Source organism: Camponotus vicinus, unplaced genomic scaffold (assembly GCF_025532165.1).
Source record: "Camponotus vicinus isolate PSW18456_S1 unplaced genomic scaffold, iyCamVici1.0 SCAF_11, whole genome shotgun sequence".
NCBI classification, from domain to species: Eukaryota; Metazoa; Arthropoda; class Insecta; order Hymenoptera; family Formicidae; genus Camponotus; species Camponotus vicinus.
Genome location: NW_028141947.1, coordinates 5,597,501 through 5,620,339, shown reverse-complemented (window position 1 = coordinate 5,620,339; position 22,839 = coordinate 5,597,501). Strand labels below are relative to the sequence as shown.

The 22,839-nt window shown below is 30.6% G+C and overlaps 1 protein-coding gene and 1 pseudogene across 1 annotated transcript in view; one reads left to right on the top strand and one right to left on the bottom strand.

Annotated features, from left to right (window-relative positions):
• Positions 1 to 6,577: 6,577 nt before the first annotated feature.
• LOC145962231 (uncharacterized) lies at positions 6,578 to 8,166 on the bottom strand (annotated as a pseudogene).
• A 1,182-nt stretch (positions 8,167 to 9,348) lies between these two features.
• The window catches only part of LOC145962230 (thyrotropin-releasing hormone-degrading ectoenzyme-like), a 29,753-nt gene continuing 16,262 nt past the window's right edge, over positions 9,349 to 22,839 (top strand). The window contains exons 1-5 of the mRNA XM_083083196.1: positions 9,349 to 9,353; positions 9,403 to 9,789; positions 11,184 to 11,636; positions 12,126 to 12,306; positions 15,646 to 15,784. Coding sequence (XP_082939322.1) covers positions 9,349 to 9,353; positions 9,403 to 9,789; positions 11,184 to 11,636; positions 12,126 to 12,306; positions 15,646 to 15,784 — 1,165 coding nt within the window. The remainder of the gene's footprint in view (positions 9,354 to 9,402; positions 9,790 to 11,183; positions 11,637 to 12,125; positions 12,307 to 15,645; positions 15,785 to 22,839) is intronic.

The following is a 22,839-nucleotide window of genomic DNA, read 5'->3' as shown; positions in this document are numbered from 1 at the left end:
TGTCGCTATGCACCTTCTTTATTTTGTTTGTTGTTTGTGTTTCCACTAGCTTTTTATATTCGGCAAACTTTGCGAATGCATCGCTCTTGTGCTTGATGAAGTACACTGACCGATATGATATACTGTCATTTTTGAGAAGTAAGAAATAATTTGAATCACCTGTTGATGGATGTGTCATCTTCCCACATAAATCTATGTACACGTACTCACCTAGCTTCAATGCTCTCTCTTGGGTCTTCTTCTGAAATGGTTTTCGATGTAGTTTTCCATATTGACAGTTTTTTCTCAAAACAGTGTGTCGGGACTGTTTATTTTGTGACCTGGTATAAGTCCATTGTCGGCCATGCTCTTCAGTGAATGAAAGTTAATATGTCCCATTCTTTCATGCCACAACAGGGCTGAGTCTCCTACTGGCATGTTAGCTTCTTCTTGAGTTGTCTCCATCTTGAACAGCATCCTGAAGCACTGATTTTTTTGCTTTATACCAGTGGCTATCAATCTTGAACCACGAACCTCTAATTTATCAACATCAAACATTACCTTTAAATTCTTACTTGTCATTGCACCGACTGATAGTAAATTTTTCTTTAATCCTGGAATAAATAGCACATTCTCGAGAGTTCTTGGCTCCCACTTACCGTCAACCCATGCATGTAAGCAAATAGAACTATAGCCTTCTACCTTCAGAACTGAGAATTATCTCCTATTTGGACTGTACACTCGTTTATGCTTTTCTTTATTTCAGTAAACCACTCTTCTCGATGCGACATATGCTTTGAAGCGGCACTGTCAACCAACCAATCGTATTCATTGTTTGTGTCTAATAAATTCTTTGTTTCAATACATAGAGCTCGATGGTTCTTTTCTTCACTTAATTTCTTTTTCTTCACTTTCCTTTTACTTCGCTATTCTTAATCGACAATCCGATTTGTAATGTCCCTTTTTCTTGCAATAAAAGCACTCAATAGCACATATTCCGTTTATCCTTTTGTGATTCATTCTTCTTCGGTTTTGACGAACTTGCTTGCTTGTTTTTAATTTTAATTGTCGCAAATGCTGTTGCCATATCCTCCGATTGTGTTAGTCTTTGTTCTTTTTTCAACAATCGTGCTGTCAAATTATCGAATGTCTGGTTGGTTTCATCGTAAGAATCCCAGGCTGTCACGAATGCATTGTATTTAGGTGGTAATCCTCCTAGTAATTTCGCCATCTTGTCGACGTCTTTTACCGGCTCACCAACATCTGACAGCGCTTGCGCTATCTCTTCAACTTTACTTACATGCTGCGCGATTGAATCAGTGTCTGCCATCTTATAATTGAAAAACCTTTGTTTCAGCGTTAGGCTGATGGCAGACAACGAGATGTTAGCGCTTACGTAGTCATAGACGTAAAATAAGGCAGAGAAAAATATATATGCTACTTACGTATACGTTTTTCTCTGTCTTACTTTACGTCCATGACTACGACAGACGTAAGCGCTAATATCTCGTTCTCTGCCATCAGTCTTACCTTGTTCACTGCCGATCTTTGCTCGTGAGCTGCCTTCAGCCGAGTCCACATTTCCGGGTCTGTCTGACATGTATCTACTGTCTGGAGCTGTTCATACTCCATTCCCAATAAGACAAGCAACATTGCTTTTATATTTAAGGAATCCCATTGTGGCGGTACACGCCACACGAGACGCAATAATACGTCTCGCGATAGCGCGCCGACTCCGAGTACACGCGCCAACTTGGCTTTCTCGCGAGCGGCTAGTAAGCCGCGCGCCAAGTACCGAGCACCGCCGCCAGGCGTCGCACGCTAACTGTGCTTTCCCGTAAGCCAAAGTCAACTCACGGGAAATATAAGAGGGACCCCCGCGGAGTGAAATCACCTTTTCTTCGATCACTCACCATCGAGTCAGGAAGAAGCAGAAGAATCCATACCAAGAGATCATCAACAGGACACCACGGCGACCAAGGAGAACGAGCCTCCTCTTGAAGAGATTTCTTCAAGGAAGAAGACGAGGCCAGCACCACTCTTCTCCGGGAAAAACCGGAAGGTCGACAGACCAGGGGCATCCCTGCCCCTACAAGAGACCGTCTCGACTAGAGGCGACTCTCATCCTGCGATGGGACTTCGGGATCCTCCACCTCGCAACAAGAAGCGAATCCTGGGAGTCCGCGTTCCCACGCCTGCCGCCAGGAGTATCAGGAAGGTCATATACGACCCTTCCCTGAAACCGAGTATAAGACGACGATCCCAGCCTTTCCGCCGCTCAGTAAACGTAGTCCGACCTCACATCAAGAGGAAGCCTAGCGGGTCCAGGAACGCCCTCCTGCTGACGGAGCCAACGAGGTCGCCACTTTCGACCCCGGCTCCTGTATCCTTCACGGAGACGGTGGTATACGCCACCACGTCTGTCTCCAGTACCGCCGGAGGTTGCTTGCGCACCCAATTCTAGAGCCACGCAGATCATCGCAGAAACCAAGGTCGCGGTGACGCAGACCACCACAGACACCCAGACGATCGGAACCCAAAAAGGGTCCAGCAGGCTCCGAGTCCGGGACGCCAGTACGCAGACCGAGCCCCCAGGAGCACGACTTCACTACACCAGCAGAAATCCTCCTTACAGGCGTTCTCGCTACCAATATTAAACATATTTATGTACAACATATAGAATAAATGCTCTTTTACCTATTCTACCGTGTGATCAATAAGTAGAACCAGTCATACTTCCTACGGTTCCCTACACCCATGCTGCTCTCGCCGCAACGTCCGTTTCTGCTGGACGTGCTGTGACGCCGTTCATTAGATCAAACATCCCTGTTTCGGCTCTAAAGATAATTTCCATTTGGTACTTCCATAGCTGAAAGTTCTTACCATTGAACTTCTTGAGATGAAACTGCTTTAAGATGCAAGAACACTTCGAACAAAATGTACATACACATTTTTATAAAATATGTTTTTTATATAGTTTTTTATGTGTCTAAAGAGATAAATGAAGATTTGTATTTGATGTAAAAAATAATATTTATTCGGAAATTCTATTATATCAATCATCAAATAGAAAATATGCCAATATATGATTGGACTGAATTTTTTGTGCCTAATACTTTTCGCGTGAATTTATGTACATTACTTTTCCCTTAGCAAACTCGCCGTTACTGTCGGTCTTAAAATGCAATCTCAAGCTAAAGCTAAAATAGTACAATTATATAATTAAATTTTATGTGATTGCTGTTCTAGCTTCAGCTTGAAATGCGTTTTGAGAGCTTTCTAAAACACTATAATGAAGTATTTCTTCATTCAGTACTTTTCGAGTTATGAGGCTTGAAATAATTTCTTAATTTTATATAAACTATAAAATATATAGTAAAATATTTATTTTTTGATTATCTTACCTTAATACTTCTATGTACAAAATAATGAGAGGAATCAATTGGTGTAAAGGAAAAACATAGTTGTTTTTAAGAAAAAATATGTAATTTGCAATTAACAATTCCATATTTTTTCTTAAAAATAACTATGTGTTTTCTTTACACCAATTGATTCCTTTCATTATTTTGTACATAAAAGTATTAAGGTAAGATATCGAAAAAAAAATATTTTACAAGATATTTTACGGTTTATGTAAAATTAAGAAATGATTTCAAGCCTCATAACTCGGAAAGTACTTAATGGAAACTAACTTAATTATAGTGTTTTGTAAAGCTCTCGAGATGAGCTACAAAAATATGTAATAAAAAATAAGGAATTCCATTTAAATAATCCAAAGTGACCTTGCCCTGACCTTGACAACGCCACCCAAGGTCAAACCAATGGTACCCACTTATGTCCCCCTTCAAGTTGTACAACTTATATCTGAAACATTTTTCGATTTAATGCAGTGTTTCTGAGATATTCGCGTGTATTGATTAAAATGGTCTACCCTGTATATACAGGGTGAGCCATTTTAATTAACGCACGTAATTATTTCGGAAACAAAGCATTTTAGAGAAAAATGTTTCAGACAAAAGTTTTATGGTTTCGAGGGGGCCATAAGATGGTATTATTGGTTTGACCTTGAAGAGTTATTTGAAGGTCACATGAAGGTCACCTTCAATTTCTTAAATGGAATCTACTATTTGTCATTACATATTTTTGTAGCTTATCTCGAGAGCTTTCCAAAACACTATAATTAAGTACCTTTTCGTTAAGTACTTTTTGAGTTATGAGGCTTGAAATAATTTCTTAATTTTACATAAACCGTAAAATATCTTGTAAAATATTCATTTTTCGATTATCTTACCTTAATACTTTTACGTACAAAATAATGAGAGGAATCAACTGATGTAAAGAAAACACATAGTTGTTTTGAAGAAAAAATATATAATTTGCAATTAACAATTCCATATTTTTTCTTAAAAACAACTATGTGTTTTCTTTACACCAATTGATTCCTCTCATTATTTTGTACATAAAAGTATTAAGATAAGATAATCGAAAAATGAATATTTTACAAGATATTTTACGGTTTATGTAAAATTAAGAAATTATTTCAAGCCTCATAACTCAAAAAGTACTTAACGAAAAGGTACTTAATTATAGTGTTTTGGAAAGCTCTCGAGATAAGCTACAAGAATATGCAATGACAAATAGTAGGTTCCATTTAAGAAATTGAAGGTGACCTTCATGTGACCTTCAAATAACTCTTCAAGGTCAAACCAATGATACCATCTTATGGCCCCTTTGAAACCAAACAACTTTTGCCTGAAACATTTTTTTCTAAAATGCACCGTTTGTGAGATATTTAGGGGTTTCCACACTTTTGACAAACCCTGTATATATTGTATATAATATATTTATATAATTATATATATATATATATATATATATATATAATGTTATTTAATGTTTTAACATATACACATTATTAATTAAAATATAAATTTATATATATACACACATACATATATATATATATATATATATATATATATATATATATATATATATATATATATAATTTATATATTATATTAATATTATTTACATTTATAATATTTACTTATAATACTATATTATATCATCTTATATATTAATAATATTATTATAATTTATTATATTGGGTGTCTCTTAAAAGTGAGCCGCTATTTTAGGAATTGCATTCTACTCATCGAAATGAGCAAAAAAGTTCATATAAACAAAAATCCAAAATTCATTTTTGCAGTCATATTTAACTTGAAACTTAAGTAAGATAATTACAAAGCGTGTTTTAATATATATATATATATATATATATATATATATATATATATATATACATAGAGAGAGAGAGAGAGAGAGAGAGAGAGAGAGAGAGAGAGAGAGAGAGAGAGAGAGAGAGAGAGAGAGAGATTGATCATAATTTATGTATATACATCTTACGTACAGCAAAGTATATACGTATTATGTATGTGCAAAGTATGTATTTAGAGATTGCATAATGTATGTACGTATAATGTACAGCAATGTATATATACATCTTACGTACAGCAAAGCATATACATATTATGTATATGCAATGTATGTATTTAGAGATTGCATAATGTATGTACGTATAATGTACAGCAATGCATATACATCTTACGTACAGCAAAGCATATACATATTATGTATATGCAATGTATATATTTAGAGATTGCATAATGTATGTACGTGTAATGTACAGCAATGTATATATATCTGACGTACAACGAAATATATACATATTATGTATAGACATTTGACATACATTTAACATACATTTATTATATATACATATAAAATACATCAATGTATATACATATTATATATTGTTATGTATATCCAAATCATGTATATGAAATGTATAAACATTTTACATACAAGATATTATTTTCATATCATGGAGAAAATATGCATATTCATAGAATGTCCGATGTTATATGGGTCTGAACAAACATTTGTCTTTAAAATGTCAAATTCTTGAATGAATTCTAAGACGATTTTTCTTTTTGCAAATTTTTTCCGAAGCTGAGTTTTTTAAACTATAAAGGAAAATAGTTAACTAATTACGGAACGAGTACGAGAGATAGGCAGGGATATAGGCGATTACGTGGTGCGCTCGCCGCGATCAGCTGATTGCTATACGCGATCAGTGTGTGTGTGCGCACGTGCGTGTATGTGAGCGTGCACATTCACACACACACACACACACACACACACACACACACACACACACACCGATTGCTACACTCATCGCGTATAGCAATCATATGATCGCGGCGAGCGCCCCACGTAATCGCCTACATCGCGCCATCCCTGCCTAAATTTAAATGACGAGCGAAATATTTTTAACTATCGGTTGAGTCGAGCCAGAAGAACAATAGAGAATACATTTGGTATCCTAGTCAACCAATGGAGAATTTTTCAGCGACCAATTAATTGTAGTATAGAAAAAACAATTTCAATTATTAAAGCTGCAGTATGTCTCCATATGGCAATTTCATCATTGTTAATTTTTTCGTTGTTGTTTTCTGTTAAAGTTTCTTCTGTTTCTTACAATTAGTTAATCGTTCATCATTTCTGACTAGTAAAATGGAATGATTAATAAGATTTAATTTTGTTCTTTAAGTATATTATACGTTAGGTTCATTATTTGCTGAATGGCATCTAACTGATTGGTTCAACTCATCTGTCTTAATCTGCATCTAATAACTGCTAAAGTTGAATCAATTTCATCAAACTTTGGTGCTAGCGGTGATATGAATGGGGTTGATGGTTGACTCAACGAATCGGCAATTCTTTCCAATGCACTGGACTGCTGTTCCGAGCTCTTCTTTCTTTTAATTGGCGTACCTGAAATTTATTATTATTATTTATTATTATTATTATTTTATTATTATTTATTTATTATTATTTTTTTTTGCTTTTTGCTTTTCTGACAAGTGTGAGTGATCTCTTATTCTATACTTTATGGATGCGATTGGGACGCTCTGGACATTTGATTGACCAATTAAACGTCCCAGGAGTAAAGATTTCTGTAACCTGATTGATCATTCAAACACATTAAAGTATCCAGAGCGTCTTCCCGACCACATTTTATTTAAGACAAATATTAATGTAAGTTAATTACCTGACTCTGATTGATCGTTGTCATCGCCAGTTGCATCACTATTATTTATTGACTCGTTATTGGATATATCACCATCAAGATCAATATTAGAAGCTTTTCCTCTAAAAATATAAAAACTACAAGTCGAAGGTGTTCGAAAACATAAATAATCAAAATATTTAATTTTTACTTTTTGATAAAGCATAAGTTTTGCAGAAACTGCATGGAATTATAATGATGCCATTTTTTTGTAGGGGGAGCTCTAGCCAATTTACTGGGATGATTTTCGGAATGTATTATCCGTCGGTAGGCGTTATGTAAATTTTTAAATTTCTTTTTGGCTTCTTCTTCGCTAAGTTTACCCGTAAATGAAATTTTTATTTAAATATTTCAATCACAAATGTTTTTACTATTTTTTAACCTCCCAATATTTCAGACACTTCATCCCAAAGTTTTTTTGTTAGCCGTTGGCATCGCTGCTCTAATTGTAAAATCTCAAAGGGGTCTTCTTTCTTGAACGGATAAAATTAGTAATTCTTCGTCGTCATAATTCAATGTCAACTTTACGTTGGCTCTCCAATTATTTTTTTTATTGAGTGATCTATTTTCATTTTTCCCCTGTAAGATTTCTTTATTTGATACCGAAAGTATTTCAATAGTTCCTAAAATCAAATTCATTAGGAAATACAGATTTATTACTGCAGGATTTATTACTTTTAGGATTTCAATCAAAGTTTCTATTTATCTGGATTGTTTTCATGAACCGGCAAGACAACTTCTTCGTTGTCGACAAGGCTTCGTCGAATAATGCGATTATCATCTACATATAATAATATAAATTTTAGTAGAATACTATATTCTTTTTAATGATGAAACAAAAATTAAGTATATATATATATTGCATCTGTTACTGGATAGAAGTAAAAACTATTATCAATAAACAACTGGAGAAAAGCTTCCGCACAACCATGAGACGGAATGTTCTCTTCATTAATAATTGTTTCACATATTCCACAAGTATGTACAACAGCTATCTGAAAATTTCATGAAATTATCGCAATTTCAACAATCTTTACTCTTCTGTATATCATCACATTAATCTTAAAGTTATGATATATAATAAAATATAAATAAATAAAATAATTCATAATTAAAAGTACATGATTAAAAAAAATAAAAAAATATATATGTTTATTAAAAATATATATGTTTACTAATAAAAGATATATATTTACACACACACACACACACACACACACACACACACACACACACACACACACACACACACACACACACATATTAATTATGAAAATAAGTAATAATTAATAAATTAATAACTAAACTAAATCATTAATAATTAATAGAATCTTTTTGATTTGATCGATTTGAGGGATTTTCTGTTGTTTAATTCATAAATCCAAATAAATTTGAAAGAGCTCGTGAACAAAAATCTAATAAATAATATTTATTTATTATATTTTCCTATATACGATACTGTAATATTATACTCTAGTGTGAATAAGTTACGTTTCTTCGTTAACTTGTTCAAAGAGAATTTATCGATACAATCTCGTAATAATATAATTTATAAAATTTTATTTGAATGTATATTGTAAATTATAAAAATTATCAAATTTTTGGTAAAGGAATATATATATTACTTTTAAATAATATAAAAAATTCATATATATATATTTTTTTAGATATTTTTGTATTCTACGCGACGGTGGCCTCTTTTGGTTTAAACAGCGCGAAATAGACGGACCTGCTTTCTTACGGCGTTCGACCGCTAGCACGCATTTGGAGTGGGAAAAACCGTGGACACCGTGCTTTGCTCTTACATACCATTTCTCGATCAAAACGGCTGTTAACGACCTCAGAAGTTGTGTGTTTACATGACACACATATTTATTACAATATCGCATACTCCAAATGTTGTTAGTCTTTGGAAGTTTCTCGAGATATTAAGAAGTCATAACTCTGTGCATATATATTTTTTATATTACACTGATGATAATGAATAAAGCATTGATTTATTGCAACTAATTCTTATAAGAGGACATACATTTGCATACATTTTGTGATATATCTCAATATACAAAGTAAGTTGTTAAAAATTAAATTTATTTCTATGTATTTGTCTTAATTCTTTCTTTTCCATTAAATCATGAGGCAATGTTTTTGTTTAATATATCAGTTTGTACTTTCTAACAAAATTATATCTTTATAGATATCTGAGAAAGTAGTATCATGTTTGCAAAACTATTATTATGTAGCAGTTTAACAATCAACGTATCAGTCTTTTCAATTGATTACCAGATAAGCAAACTAAATGAAACAGACACATACATGCAATCATTCTATATAATACCGAAACAATATGATATCATTCTTACATCATATATTGAGGAAGATACTTTTGTCGGCAATTGTAATATGAGTATTGAGATATTAAAATCAGTTCGAAGAATACAATTGTATTTAGACGTAAAACGTGTTATGGATATAACGGTGATTAATGATCCACAATATTTTCGCGGAAAAATAATCCCTTATGAACCGGTAGATTGTTTGTATGATAATGAGAAGAACATTACCGAATACATATTCCGGAATAATCTATTGCCGAAGTATTACATCATAAAATTAAATTATATTATAATGGGTGATATAGATCTAAAAAAGTTTTATAAAAGAAATGAACGACAATGGTAAGTAACTATTAAAATATTAAATATATAGTAATTACAGGGTGACACAATCCTGGTACAGCATTCTATTTATTAAAAAGTATTTTCTAAGAAAAGACATTTATATAGAAATGTGCCTATCTGAAAAGTTTTCATTCCTAATTATATGTTTCTTAGGATCTTAGTAACAAATTTTGCAATTTATTATTATTATCATTATTATTAAAATGAATGTAAATTGCAAATAAAAATCAATTTAATTAAATCAGCAGTAATGCACGTCTTATACAACATTTTATCATCAACTGTCAGACGAATTTAAATATTCCGGTAGTGTTTTGAATTGTTTTCAAAATCTAAATAATACAATTCTGAAAGATTTATGTTTACGTTTTCATAGAACTTGCTTATTTGAAATTTAAAATTTTGGAAAATATTTCACTTTTACACTGTTTACTAATAACAAACTTTAGGAAATTATTAATATTTAATGAAACCTATTACAGAAGCATTTATAACATAAAATTAATCTATAATAAAGCTGATGACACAGATCTAAAAAATTGTTTTAAAAGTTATAATAATTCGGAAAGAAAACATTTCCAGACACATGTATGAATTTTTGTATGAATTTTGTATGAATTATTTGTATGAAGTTTATATGAATTTTTTTGTTCATATATTTTAGAAGTCACTAACAAAATTTGATTAGATCATGAACAATCACTCACTTTTCATAAACACTTTATATATACAATTAAATATAAATATATAAAATTAAATATATATATAAGCTATATTTATGCTGTTTCTTATATTTAAACATTCACATACACGCACACATAGTACCCATTTAGAAACTATTTTCGCTATAATATGCGAATAACTAAAAACATATATATGTGATTCATTTAACAAATTATCACTAAAATATGCAATTTTTTTAACATATATAAAATTATGTATGGAATAGTTAGGTAATATATCAATGTCAATAATCACAATACATTAATTAAAAACAATTAAAAGAAGTCATTAGTCTAATATTGTGTAATATGAAATTTTTTTTATTTTAATTTTATTGAAATTTATAATTTTGATACTAAAATATTAACTATTAAATACTAACTATTCATTTTATACTAGTATATTCTAAAGTAAACATTACATGACCATTACGTTTTACTAATATCAAAATACTATCAAAATCAGTGTTAAGATATAAATCATGTTAGATTACATAATGTTATACAAGATATAGAACAAAAGAGTAAGAAGAACTCTATGCCATAATTTTCTATAGATATTATTCTTATATATAAATTGCGTCCGTATATCTTTTTATTCAATTTTTAATATTTCTATATAAATGTCGAAAATTTATTATCGTTATTTCATATTTCTAAATGTGATAGGTTGGCAGCGTATGTTGATACTATTGAGATTCAACACATGATTCCACGTTTGCCCGAATTTGCTGTATCTTCTTCGCCTGCCTATAATATTATTATAAAACATTATCAAAATTATAGAGTTTTATCAAATATGCCGATACAAAAAATGGAAATGAATGATGAAAACATGACGGTGACACATTTTCATACTACGTTTGTAAGGCCTAATTATTTTGTATTTCTGTCTAACCGGACTAATATATCTTTCATGTCTGGTCCAAGTAAAAATAAGGTCAAGATTGATATGTGGTGTGGAATGCACTGCGCATTTGCACACGAAATTATTCAAAATATAACTCTATACTTGTTTAATAAATGGAAACGCCTGAATAAAACTTGGCAAATAAATCATGTTGCAATTCCGGATTTTCCGGAAAACGAGAGCATCATAAATCTGGGCGTTGTTGTTTATAGGTAATTATATAATTAAAAAACATTAATACATTTCGAATGAAAAAAGGATAATAATTGATGGTACCTAAAATTATCTACATATCTTTTGTCTATTTTCAAATATTATTTGAAAATATGTATATATTTTATAATCACAAAATTATAAATTATAAATTAAAAACATAAAATTAAATAACGTATTATATTCAAGTTTTCATATTCCTTATCGATCAAAATTTAAAAAACTTTATATATATATATACATATATATATATATATATATATATATATATATATATATATATATATATATTGGAAGCATTACATATATATTAAGTAAGTATTATTTTGTGATGAGTTGTGTGTATCATTCATACGCGCAGACATTATAAAACATTAATATGTAATTAATAGTTAATTTATAGAATTATTTAATTATATTAAATTTGCAAGCACAAAATATTTTCAACAGTAATAAGCTTTCTATAAAACATTTTTTTAAATTTTCAGAGAAGCAGATGTTACCTACATTGAGAATGTCGATTCTGTTGCGACTAAAATCAAAATTGCTAACTTCATAGCCCATAAAGTAGTACAGGAATGTCTTTATTATGCAAATCCACTTTGGTCGCTATCTTCTTCGTTAAATGAGGCTATTGTCGCATTTCTTGGATTATATGTCACCGATAAGGTGTTAATTTAAACTTTTTTAGCGCAAAACTTGTTCACTTGCAAACAATATGATATATACAGGGTGTCCCGAAACTAACGCTTGATATTTTAAAGGCAGATTCTCTGGCCAATTTAAAAACGATTTTTCCTCAGCGAAAATGTCTAGGGAGATCATTATTTTTTGCATATTCCCAATTTTTGTCATCATGTATCTTTCTAAGCCTTAAATTAAAATTCTATTAAAGTAAACTCTATCTAAAATTAACTAAAGAATGTGACTTTATTAATATTTTATTCCCATAAGCCTTAGTTTGCGAAAAACCCTTTATTTTCAATCGTTTATAACTCAAAAACTATTAGTACCGCGACATTTTCGCTGAGGAAAAATCGTTTTTAAATTGGCCAGAGAATGTGCCTTTAAAATATCAAGCGTTAGTTTCGGGACACCCTGTATATATATATATATATATATGTATATATATACAGGGTGATTCAAAACAACCTGATTTCTTTGAAATATGATATTCTTGAACGAATTCTAAGTATATTTTTCCTCTTAAAAAATTTTGTCTATAGCTTAATTTTTGAGTTATAATAGAAAATAGTTGGCTACTCACGAGTCCGATACAACGGGCAGGCAGGGATGGCGCAACGCGTCACGAGACAAATGCTCTCCCGTTTCCCCAGACAGTCAATTTTATTGCACAATATTTGATCCTTTGAAGTGTATTAAATTATTATTGCAGTTTCTACACAATATTTAACAATATTATTACCGTCTAGAAGGGTTATAACGTAACGCTTAAGAATAAAATATTCAAACGCAAAATTACATAAAGTAACAAATAAACTGGAAATGGACGAATGAAAAACGAAATAGTAATCGCAATTTGATTAAATATTCTTATTTAGAAGCTGTTATTTATAAGATAAACGATCCCCAGAAAGAAATAAAATTCGTCAGTTTTCTTAAAAATAAGAATATTTAATCAAATTGCGATTACTATTTCGTTTTTCATTCGTCCATTTCCAGTTTATTTGTTACTTTATGTAATTTCGCGTTTAGACATTTTATTCTTAAGCGTTACGTTATAACCCTCCTAGACGGTAATAATATTGTTAAATATTGTGTAGAAACTGCAATAATAATTTAATACACTTCAAAGGATTAAATATTGTTATTATTATTTATTATAACTCAAAAATTAAGCTTTAGACAAAATTTTTCAAGAGGAAAAATAGTCTAGAATTCGTTCAAGAATATCATATTTCAAAGACATCAGGTTGTTTTAAATCACCCTGTATATATATATATACAGGGTGTCCCATTTTAATGTCCCACCCCAAATAACTTTCTTATTTTTAATTTTAAAAAAAGATGTTTCAGACAAAAGTTGTATGGTTTCAAGGGGGACGTAAGGTGGTGTCATTAGTTTGACCTTGAATAGTTGCTTCAAGGTCACGTGACGGTCACCGTCAATTTTTTAAATGGAACCTCCTATTTTTTATTGCATATTCTTGTAGCTTATCTCGAGGGTTTTCCAAAACACTATAATGAAATATTTTTTCCTCAAGTACTTTTTGAGTTATAAGGCTTGAAATCATTTCTTAATTTTACATAAACCGTAAAATATCTTGTAAAATATTCATTTTTCCATTATCTTACCTTAATACTTTTACGTACAAAATAATGAGAGGAATCAATTGGTGTAAAGAAAACACATAGTTGTTTTGAAGAAAAAATATGTAATTTGCAATTAACAATTCCATATTTTTTCTTAAAAACAACTATGTGTTTTCTTTACACCAATTGATTCCTCTCATTATTTTGTACGTAAAAGTATTAAGGTGAGATAATCGAAAAATGAATATTTTACAAGATATTTTACGGTTTATGTAAAATTAAGAAATGATTTCAAGCCTTATAACTCAAAAAGTACTTAACGAAAAGGTACTTAATTATAGTGTTTTGGAAAGCCCTCGAGATAAGCTACAAGAATATGTAATAAAAAATAGGAGGTTCCATTTAAAAAATTGACGATGACCTTCACGTGACCTTGAAGCAACTATTCAAGGTCAAACTAATGACACCTCCTTATGTCCCCCTTGAAACCATACAATTTTTGTCTGAAACATCTTTTTCTAAAATTAAAAATAAGAAAGTTATTTGGGGTGGGACATTAAAATGGGACAACCTGTATATATGGTTTAAGAGTTAAAAATAAAGATATATATACATATATAATGTAGAAACTCTTTATAATTTTAGCTTTATTAGAGCGTATAAATTTTTTTTGTGGATTAGAATATTACGCGAAGATTCTATATTTACAAAGAAAAATGATAATTTAAAAAAAAATGCTATATTTCTCAAGTAACAAACGTAGATAAAATATTTTTACATTTTTGTGTTTCTTTTATTTGTCAAAGACACTATTATATTACATTTGTTCGACATCTTTATTATATAAAATAGTGCTGGGATTTACTTGTAACTTTCGGCCAGATTTCTTAGCTTACGCCTACTGTTCCCCTCTTACCGCTTGCGTCGCTTGTAACTAAGGAACGCTCAGGAACGTGTTGTAATTACGTTTCAAAACACAAATATTTTAAATTGTTACAGAACATATACGTAATTAATAATAGAATAATTATTTTTATTATTAATAAACAATAAAGATAACTTAGATAGGTTGCCACGTTACATTTGTGACGCGCACGTTTCTGAGCGCTCCTTAGTTACGAGCGTTCAGCGGCGCGGTCGCTAAGGCGCGAGCTGTAAGAGGGGACTAGTAGGCGTAAGCTAAGAAATTTGGCCGAAAGTTGCAAGTAAATCCCATAACTGATATAAAATAAAAGAGAAATTATCATTCAGATTGCATAAATTATATATAAAGTTATTATAAAGTTAAGCATATGTATGCATATGGAAATTGTGTAATAAGAAAATTTTGCTATATGATATAAATAATTCCAGAAAAATTTAATTTAAAAGTTACATCGTGTAACTATTTTTGTTATTATTATTAATATTATTTTTGAATTATTTATTCCATATTCAAAGAGAGAGAGGGGGGAGGGAAGGAGGGAGAGACGGAGGGAAGGAGGGAGAAAAGGGGAGGTAGGGAGGGGGGAGAGAGAGAGAGAGAGAGAGAGAGAGAGAGAGAGAGAGAGAGAGAGAGAGAGAGAGAGAGAGAGAGAGAGAGAGAGAGAGAGAGAGAGAGAGAGAAAGTAAGTAAGTAAGTAAGTGACAAATTTTTTTTTATATATACGTAGAAAGTAGCGGTCCTAGTGCATATTGCTACTGTGTGTTAAATCTAATATTAACTAAAGTAAATACATTAAAATTATTTTCTAGGTTCTTCCAAATGCCCGAGTAATAGATTTGTTTGTGGTACAATTTGAACAAGAATCCCATCATCTTGATACTGAATATAATACATCACTTTATAATACATCATTCAACAGTACTTTCAAAAATTCCCTTTACATTAAAGGTATGATAATATAATTAAAAATTGGTTATGCGTACATTTTTAATATGAATGCTGAAAAAGTTAAGCAAAATAACAGACAACAAATTTAATTTTATATATAATAATTTTATTATATATATACATATGTATTTATTTATTTGGTAAATATTTACCTTTACACAACCAGCCCCAAATGACTTGACCTTGACATATATTGTCAAGGTCACTGCCTTGAGTAACATCCAAAAGGTTTTAAACGTCGCTCGTTGTTTATGAAAAAATTATAAAGGAAAAAAGTTTCACGAATTTTACGTAATCTTTAAACATCTTGTGCACTTAATGGAATGTTTTTTTGACATATACGCGGTTATTTAATTATTTATTTTTTATTTTTAATAAGAAATATTTAATAAATTGGTAAATGTTTACTTTAAGTTACACAGGTCAAAAAATTTTTATTTTCACATATGTTGTAGAAGATACATTCCTAAGTAATACACCGTTTGAATTTGGCGACGGTCTCTTTTCGTTTCTGAGATATGCACTTTTGAAGTTTCATACTTTTATGTCATTTTTTCGTTATATCCTATTTATGTGTTTACATTTTTTGTTTACATTTGCTTATCACGGTTTCATATTATATTTTACTTATGTGTTTATATTTTTTTGTTCACGTTTGCTCGTTGTCCCTTCCATGTCGCTAAGCTATAGAATTATTGTTTAATTTCGCTAAATAAAAAGTCTTTTTATTTTACCTAAACTTTTAATAAGTGTTTGTATATAACTTCCTTTATTTTGCAAGTACATGCGTGGACACCGCTTGTTTCGCCCCCCCCGTAGGGGGGGGTTCCACTTTCGGAAGATATAACCTAACTCAACCCGCGTCTGAAGCATAGAATATACCTGGCTTCGCATAAAAAGTTGCAAATTTATATAAATCATATGAACCATGTAAAGCGAAATGTCATATATCAAGATATTTCCTACACTTCAGACACAGATTGGGTTAGGTTATACCTTCTGAAAGCTCCCCCGTAGGGGGGGGCGGAACATGCGGTGTCCACGCATGTACTTTGCAAGACAAAGCAAAGTTTACAAATACATACAAGCGAGGTCTATTATTGTACGCTTCCACATAGGTTTGCAACTTTCTACACAAAACGAGATCCTCAATTATAATCGATATATGTATATGCAAAGGTCAAAGAAATTGTGATGTTCAGAAATTGTGATCTTCAATATATATTTATTCCTTTATAACTTTTAATACGAAAGGTCTTATTGTACATGGTGTTCAAAAATTCTGTAAATCTTATAAAACTTCTTTTGTTTATAACTTTTTAATAAACAACGAGCTACGTTTAAAACCTTTTGGATGTTAATCAGGGCAGTAACCTTGACAATATATGTCAAGATCAAGTCATTTGAGGCTGGCTGTGTAAAGGTAAATATTTACCAATTACAATAAAATTAATGAAGGAAACACATAATTGTTTTTAAAAAAAATATGTAGCTGTAGCTGTATGTTGCAAATTCCTCGCATTATTCTATGCATAAAAATATTGAGGTAAGATAATTGAAAAATAAATATTTCATGAGATATTTTATAATTTAGATAAAATTATCAACATATAAAGTATAAAATATCTCGTAAACTACTCAATTTTTGGCTCTTACTCTTATAACCTTTACATGGAATATTGTGAGGAATCATTTTATATAGACAAATTAGGGTAGCGCCTCATTTAAGAAACTAAATTGACCTACACATGACTTTGACAAATACAACCATGGCTCAACTAATATTCTCTAATATAATCCTCTTTCCTGCTCCAAACCCTACAACTTTTATTGGAAACATTTCTTTTCCAAAAGCCATGTTTTCGAGTTATTACAGTATGAATGTTAGAGTGGGACACATTGTATATACATATTTATATAGCAGATATATTTAACTACTTGTGTGTGTGTGTGTGTGTGTGTGTGTGTGTGTGTGTGTGTGTGTGTGTGTGTGTGTGTACATACAGGGTGTCCCATTTTAAATAATACGCTCAAATATCTCCGAAACGGTGCGTTAAATAAAAAAAATATTTCAAACAAAAGTTATATGGCTTGAAGAGGGCCATCAGATGGTGGCAATGATTTGACCTTGGAGAGTCGTTTGAAGGTCACGTGAAGGTAACCTTCAACTTTTTAAACAGAATCCCCTATTTTTTATTACTTATTCTTGTAGCTTATCTCGAGAGCTTTCTAAAACACTATACAGGTAGTGTACACACATATAGAGTTTATTTTATTTACCAAATTAGATATATTTAAAAATAAACATTATAATAAAATAATCTTAAATATATTTAATATTTACATCATAATCTTTCTTTCTCAATATATTTAAATATATATATATATATATATATATATATATATACAGGGTGTATCTTAAAAATTTCCCACTAAGCAAATAGCGTTATTCCTGATTAAAAACCGAGTCGAAAAGACCTGAACTATTTTTTTACATAATGCTTAATAAAGCAATAATTAATGAGTAAAGTCGCGCCAATCAGCACCGAACTTTAGCCGGGCGTACGTCAGTGAGCCGCGCGCCTGGTAATGTGCGTGAGTGCTCCGCTGCTACGGCGCTATACCATGCCATTGCTATCGTGCAATATCCTTATGCGTCGTAATAATGCGAAAAACTTTATTTTGCATTAAAAATGTCACATTCTCCCGTCAAAAGCTCTTTCCTTAAAGAAAATTTTGACAAGGAGTAGAACTATCGTCAGAGAACGTGTACTTACATAAAAAAACCTACAATCTTTTCGCTTACAAATTGTTTTAAAATTGTTTTTTGTAAATTTGAAACTTTGTCCTTTTTACATAAAGAATAAACACATTATCTTTTTCTTACTCTATCTTGATACTTATTCTTAATTGAATTTTATCTTAAATTATCTTTTCAGCAATTCTCCCATAAAATTTGTTCTCTGTTATTACCTATTACAGATGACTTTATTACTTTAAAAATCCATTTCTTAAACAGTTTCTACTGTAGAAAATGTAGGATTATTAAAAAAGTATGTAATATAAAACAGAAAACAAGACAAACTTTCTCGTTATCAACATATTTGAAGATTTGGATAAGCAAAAAAATAAACTGTCTTGTGTTAATTTTTAAACAATTAATCTTTTCAGAAATCTTTTTAATACTTAAATCTGATTAATTATTTAATGAATCTTTTTGCAAATAGTTTTGTCCAATTACTCTGAAATAATGAATTTTTTAAAATTTATTATAACAATTACATATCCTAGTAAGTTTATGCTCAAAATAAAAGAAAAATATGTAAAATGTTTAAAAAATAGAGAAAACTTCCTTTCTTAATAAAAGCAATTATCTTTTATTCATAATATTGAACAAAATTTTAAGACGAGTTGTTTTATTCTTTAATAGGATAATAGATACTTTTTCTAATATAAAATTCTTAAAAAATAATTCTCTAAAACAAATTACTATTTTTATTACTGAATTAAAAGTATATCGAAATTATTCGAAAAGATTTGTTATTATAAATAAATTTTCGATGTATTCTCCACGAGTCTCAATGAATGGTTTTGCGCAGAAAACTAGGTTCTCGTATCCGTTGCAGCATTGCTCCGTCAACAATTTTGACAGCCACTTGTATTCTTGCAATGACTTCTTCGGGTGTGGCTCCGTTGAATGTACATTTATTTCAGATGGCCCCAAAGAGAAAAAATCCATTGGTGTCACATTCGGTGAACTATTAAAAATCAATATGAAAAATATTAAAGTATTTTTTTCTACATTTTTCTTCTTCTCTTATCTTTCTAAATTAAAAGCTTCTTATACCGCGCGGACTATCTAATTGGTCTGTGTTGAACTATCCAACGACGGGAAAAACGTTCATTTAAAAAATTCGTTATTTCTCGATATGCATGCGGCAGTGCCCTGTGTTACTAGAAAAACATATTTCTTCTTTGTATGAAAGGATTTCTTCCAAAAGTTCTAGGAGCCATGTGTTAAGAAATCTGCATAATTTATCTCCTATAAAATAAGCATCTTTCATACATACTGACATATTGCAAATACATTGCAGGTGATATTTAATATTTTTACCATCAAAATATCTAGTAGAAGAGTCGATAACTCTTACCCCAAAATGTCTAATAGTTTAGCCTCCTCTATGTTGAAAGCTACACATGCATGTCATACATAAATTAATAATTTCATAAGAATGTTTATTATGTCAATAATATGTAGCCGTGCGTATAAATAATGATACGTAATATTTGTAAATTTTATCGGCTTTATTGTTATCTAGAAGCCAAAAATAGATATTCTTATTGGCACGGTAATCTCTTATATTTAAACCTGTGTATGATGGAACGGAAATAACAGTTCATTTTTCAGTATCTTATACATAGACTATTACATGACTAATATCTCGCAGCCTGTCGCATATGTATTAATTGTAAGGTCCTCAATCATTTTTAAAATCGTCTCTTTCGTTTCTATCATTCTTATCCGACGATCACGACTAGCGTCAACATAGTTTGTCTATCACTATTCCGAAATCTTCAATCTAATGCTCAAAAGTTTTTCGATCGCGATGGAAACTTGGATAACGCTTCGCATGCAGTCTGTACACGCGTATTTATGCAATTTGCTCCTCAGTAAGCTAAACATATCAATGTTTCGATACATTCTTCTTTCGCAAAAAATTATTTTTATGTGAAATTCTTAAATGATGCTACTAATAAAACATTCATTTAAACAAATGAAAAAAATAAAAAACGGATCAAATGAAACAAACAAAAGAAAAACAAATAAAATAAATGAAACAAATAAAAAAACATTGCACTTAGCATAGTTTTCTTTCGTTGCATCATCTGAGTATTTCGGATAAAACTTTTTGCGAAAGAAGAATGTATTGTTATAGTAATAACGAATATGCCGATATGTATTTAATTTATGGTGAAGCACATTGTGCAAGTGCGCGTGCGGAAAGACTGTAAGCGGAGCGTTATTCAAATCGTATGCATCCCAATCGCAAAACTTTCGAGTGTTTAGACCGCAGGATTCGGAATAGTAATTGTTTAATGCCGAAATCAAAAGTTGATGCTGGTCGTAATCGTCGAGTAAGAACGATCGAAATGGAAGAGAAGATTATAGGAATAGTTGATCAGAATCCTACAATTAGTACACGTGCGATAAGTCGCGAACTAAATATTGGTCATATGATAGTCCACAAAGTATTAAAAAATGAACTATTATATCCGTTCCATCGTACACGAGTGCAGGAATTAAATGTGAGAGATCACCGTGCCAGAGAAAATTTCTGTTGGCTTTTACATAATAATAAAGCTGAAGAAAATTTTTTGGCAAATATTATGTGGACCGACGAATCATTATTTACGCGCACGGGTACATTTAATTGTCACAATTTTTATTATTATGATGTCATTAATCCACACGTGACACGTACATGCAGCTTTCAGCATAGATGGAAGCTAAATTATTGGGCAACAATTTTGGACGATAGAGTTGTCGGTCCTGCTCTTCTCCCAGATATTCTGACGGTAAGAAAATTTAAAATCTCCTGATTGATTTGCAATATGTATTAATAATAAATACATATGTATATAATAAATACATATATATTTCTTACAGGGAAGAAATTATGCAAATTTCTTAAGACAATGGCTCCCAGAATTTTTGGAAGAAATTCCTTTCTTGCAAAGAAAAAATATGTTTTTCCAGCAAGACGGGGCACCGCCACATGCATACCGGGATGTAACAAATTATTTAAATAAACGTTTTCCAGGTCGCTCGATAGCTCAACACGGACCAATTAAATGGCCCGCGCGGTATGAGAAGCTTTTAATTTAGAAAGATAGGAGAAGAAAAAAAATGTAGAAAAAATATTTTAATATTCTTCATATTGATTTTTAATAGTTCACCGGATCTGACACCAATGGATTTTTTTCTTTGGGGCCATTTGAAACAAAATGTATATTTAACGGAGCCTGCGTCATCCGAAGAAGTCATTGCAAGGATGCAATTAGCTGTTAGAACTATTGATGGAGCAATGCTACGACGAGTACGTGAGAATCTAATTGTTCGTGCAGATGCATGCATTGAGGCTCGCGGAGGTCATATCGAAAACTTATTATAATCATTTCGAATAATTTTGACACATTTTAATTCAGTAGTAAAAATATTCGTTTTAGACAATTATTTTTTAAGAGTTTTACATTAGAGAAAATATGTTATTAATGTTTACGTTATTAAAAAATTTATGTTATTAAAAAATAAAACAACTCGTCATAAAATTTTGTTCAATATTATGAATAAAAGATAATTGATTTTGAAAAAAGAAATCTTTCTATTTTTTGACATTTTATTGTATGTATATTTTTCTTTTATTTTGAGCATAAACTTACTAGGATATGTAATTGTTATAATAAATTGAAAAAGATTCATTATTTCAAAGTAATTGGGTGAAACTACACTTGCAAAAGCCACTAAATTTTAGCACAATTTTTTAACATCTTTCAATAGCGATAAATCAGCAGAAAATTATCATATTGAGATGAAACAAACTCAAATTAAAGCTTGAACATTCTTCTTGAAAACCAAAAAAACCAAATTTGAGTTACAAAAAATGTTTTAAAATAAAATGGCAGACGTTGAAGATAGATTTTGAGAAATGGGAAACAAATTTTTTTTGTAAACTGTTGCATTGCTCAGGAGAATCGGCATCCTGATACAAAAATGTATGAATTTTAAAGTTCATTTATTTCCTAACAAATCCATATTTTAATTAATTTTTTACGACCTTTTTTGATAAAGTTATACCGTTTTGAAGAAAATGTTATAAAATGGATCTTTTCTTGTAAAATCTGCAGTTTCAGAAATAAATTATCGTGGGAAACTTTTTTAAAAAGGAAATTAAAGTGTAACAACCCAAGATGCTCCATATGGTCAGAATTGAATATTGTGTAACATTTTCTTCAAAACAGTATAACTGTCAAAAAAGGTCATAAAAAATTAATTA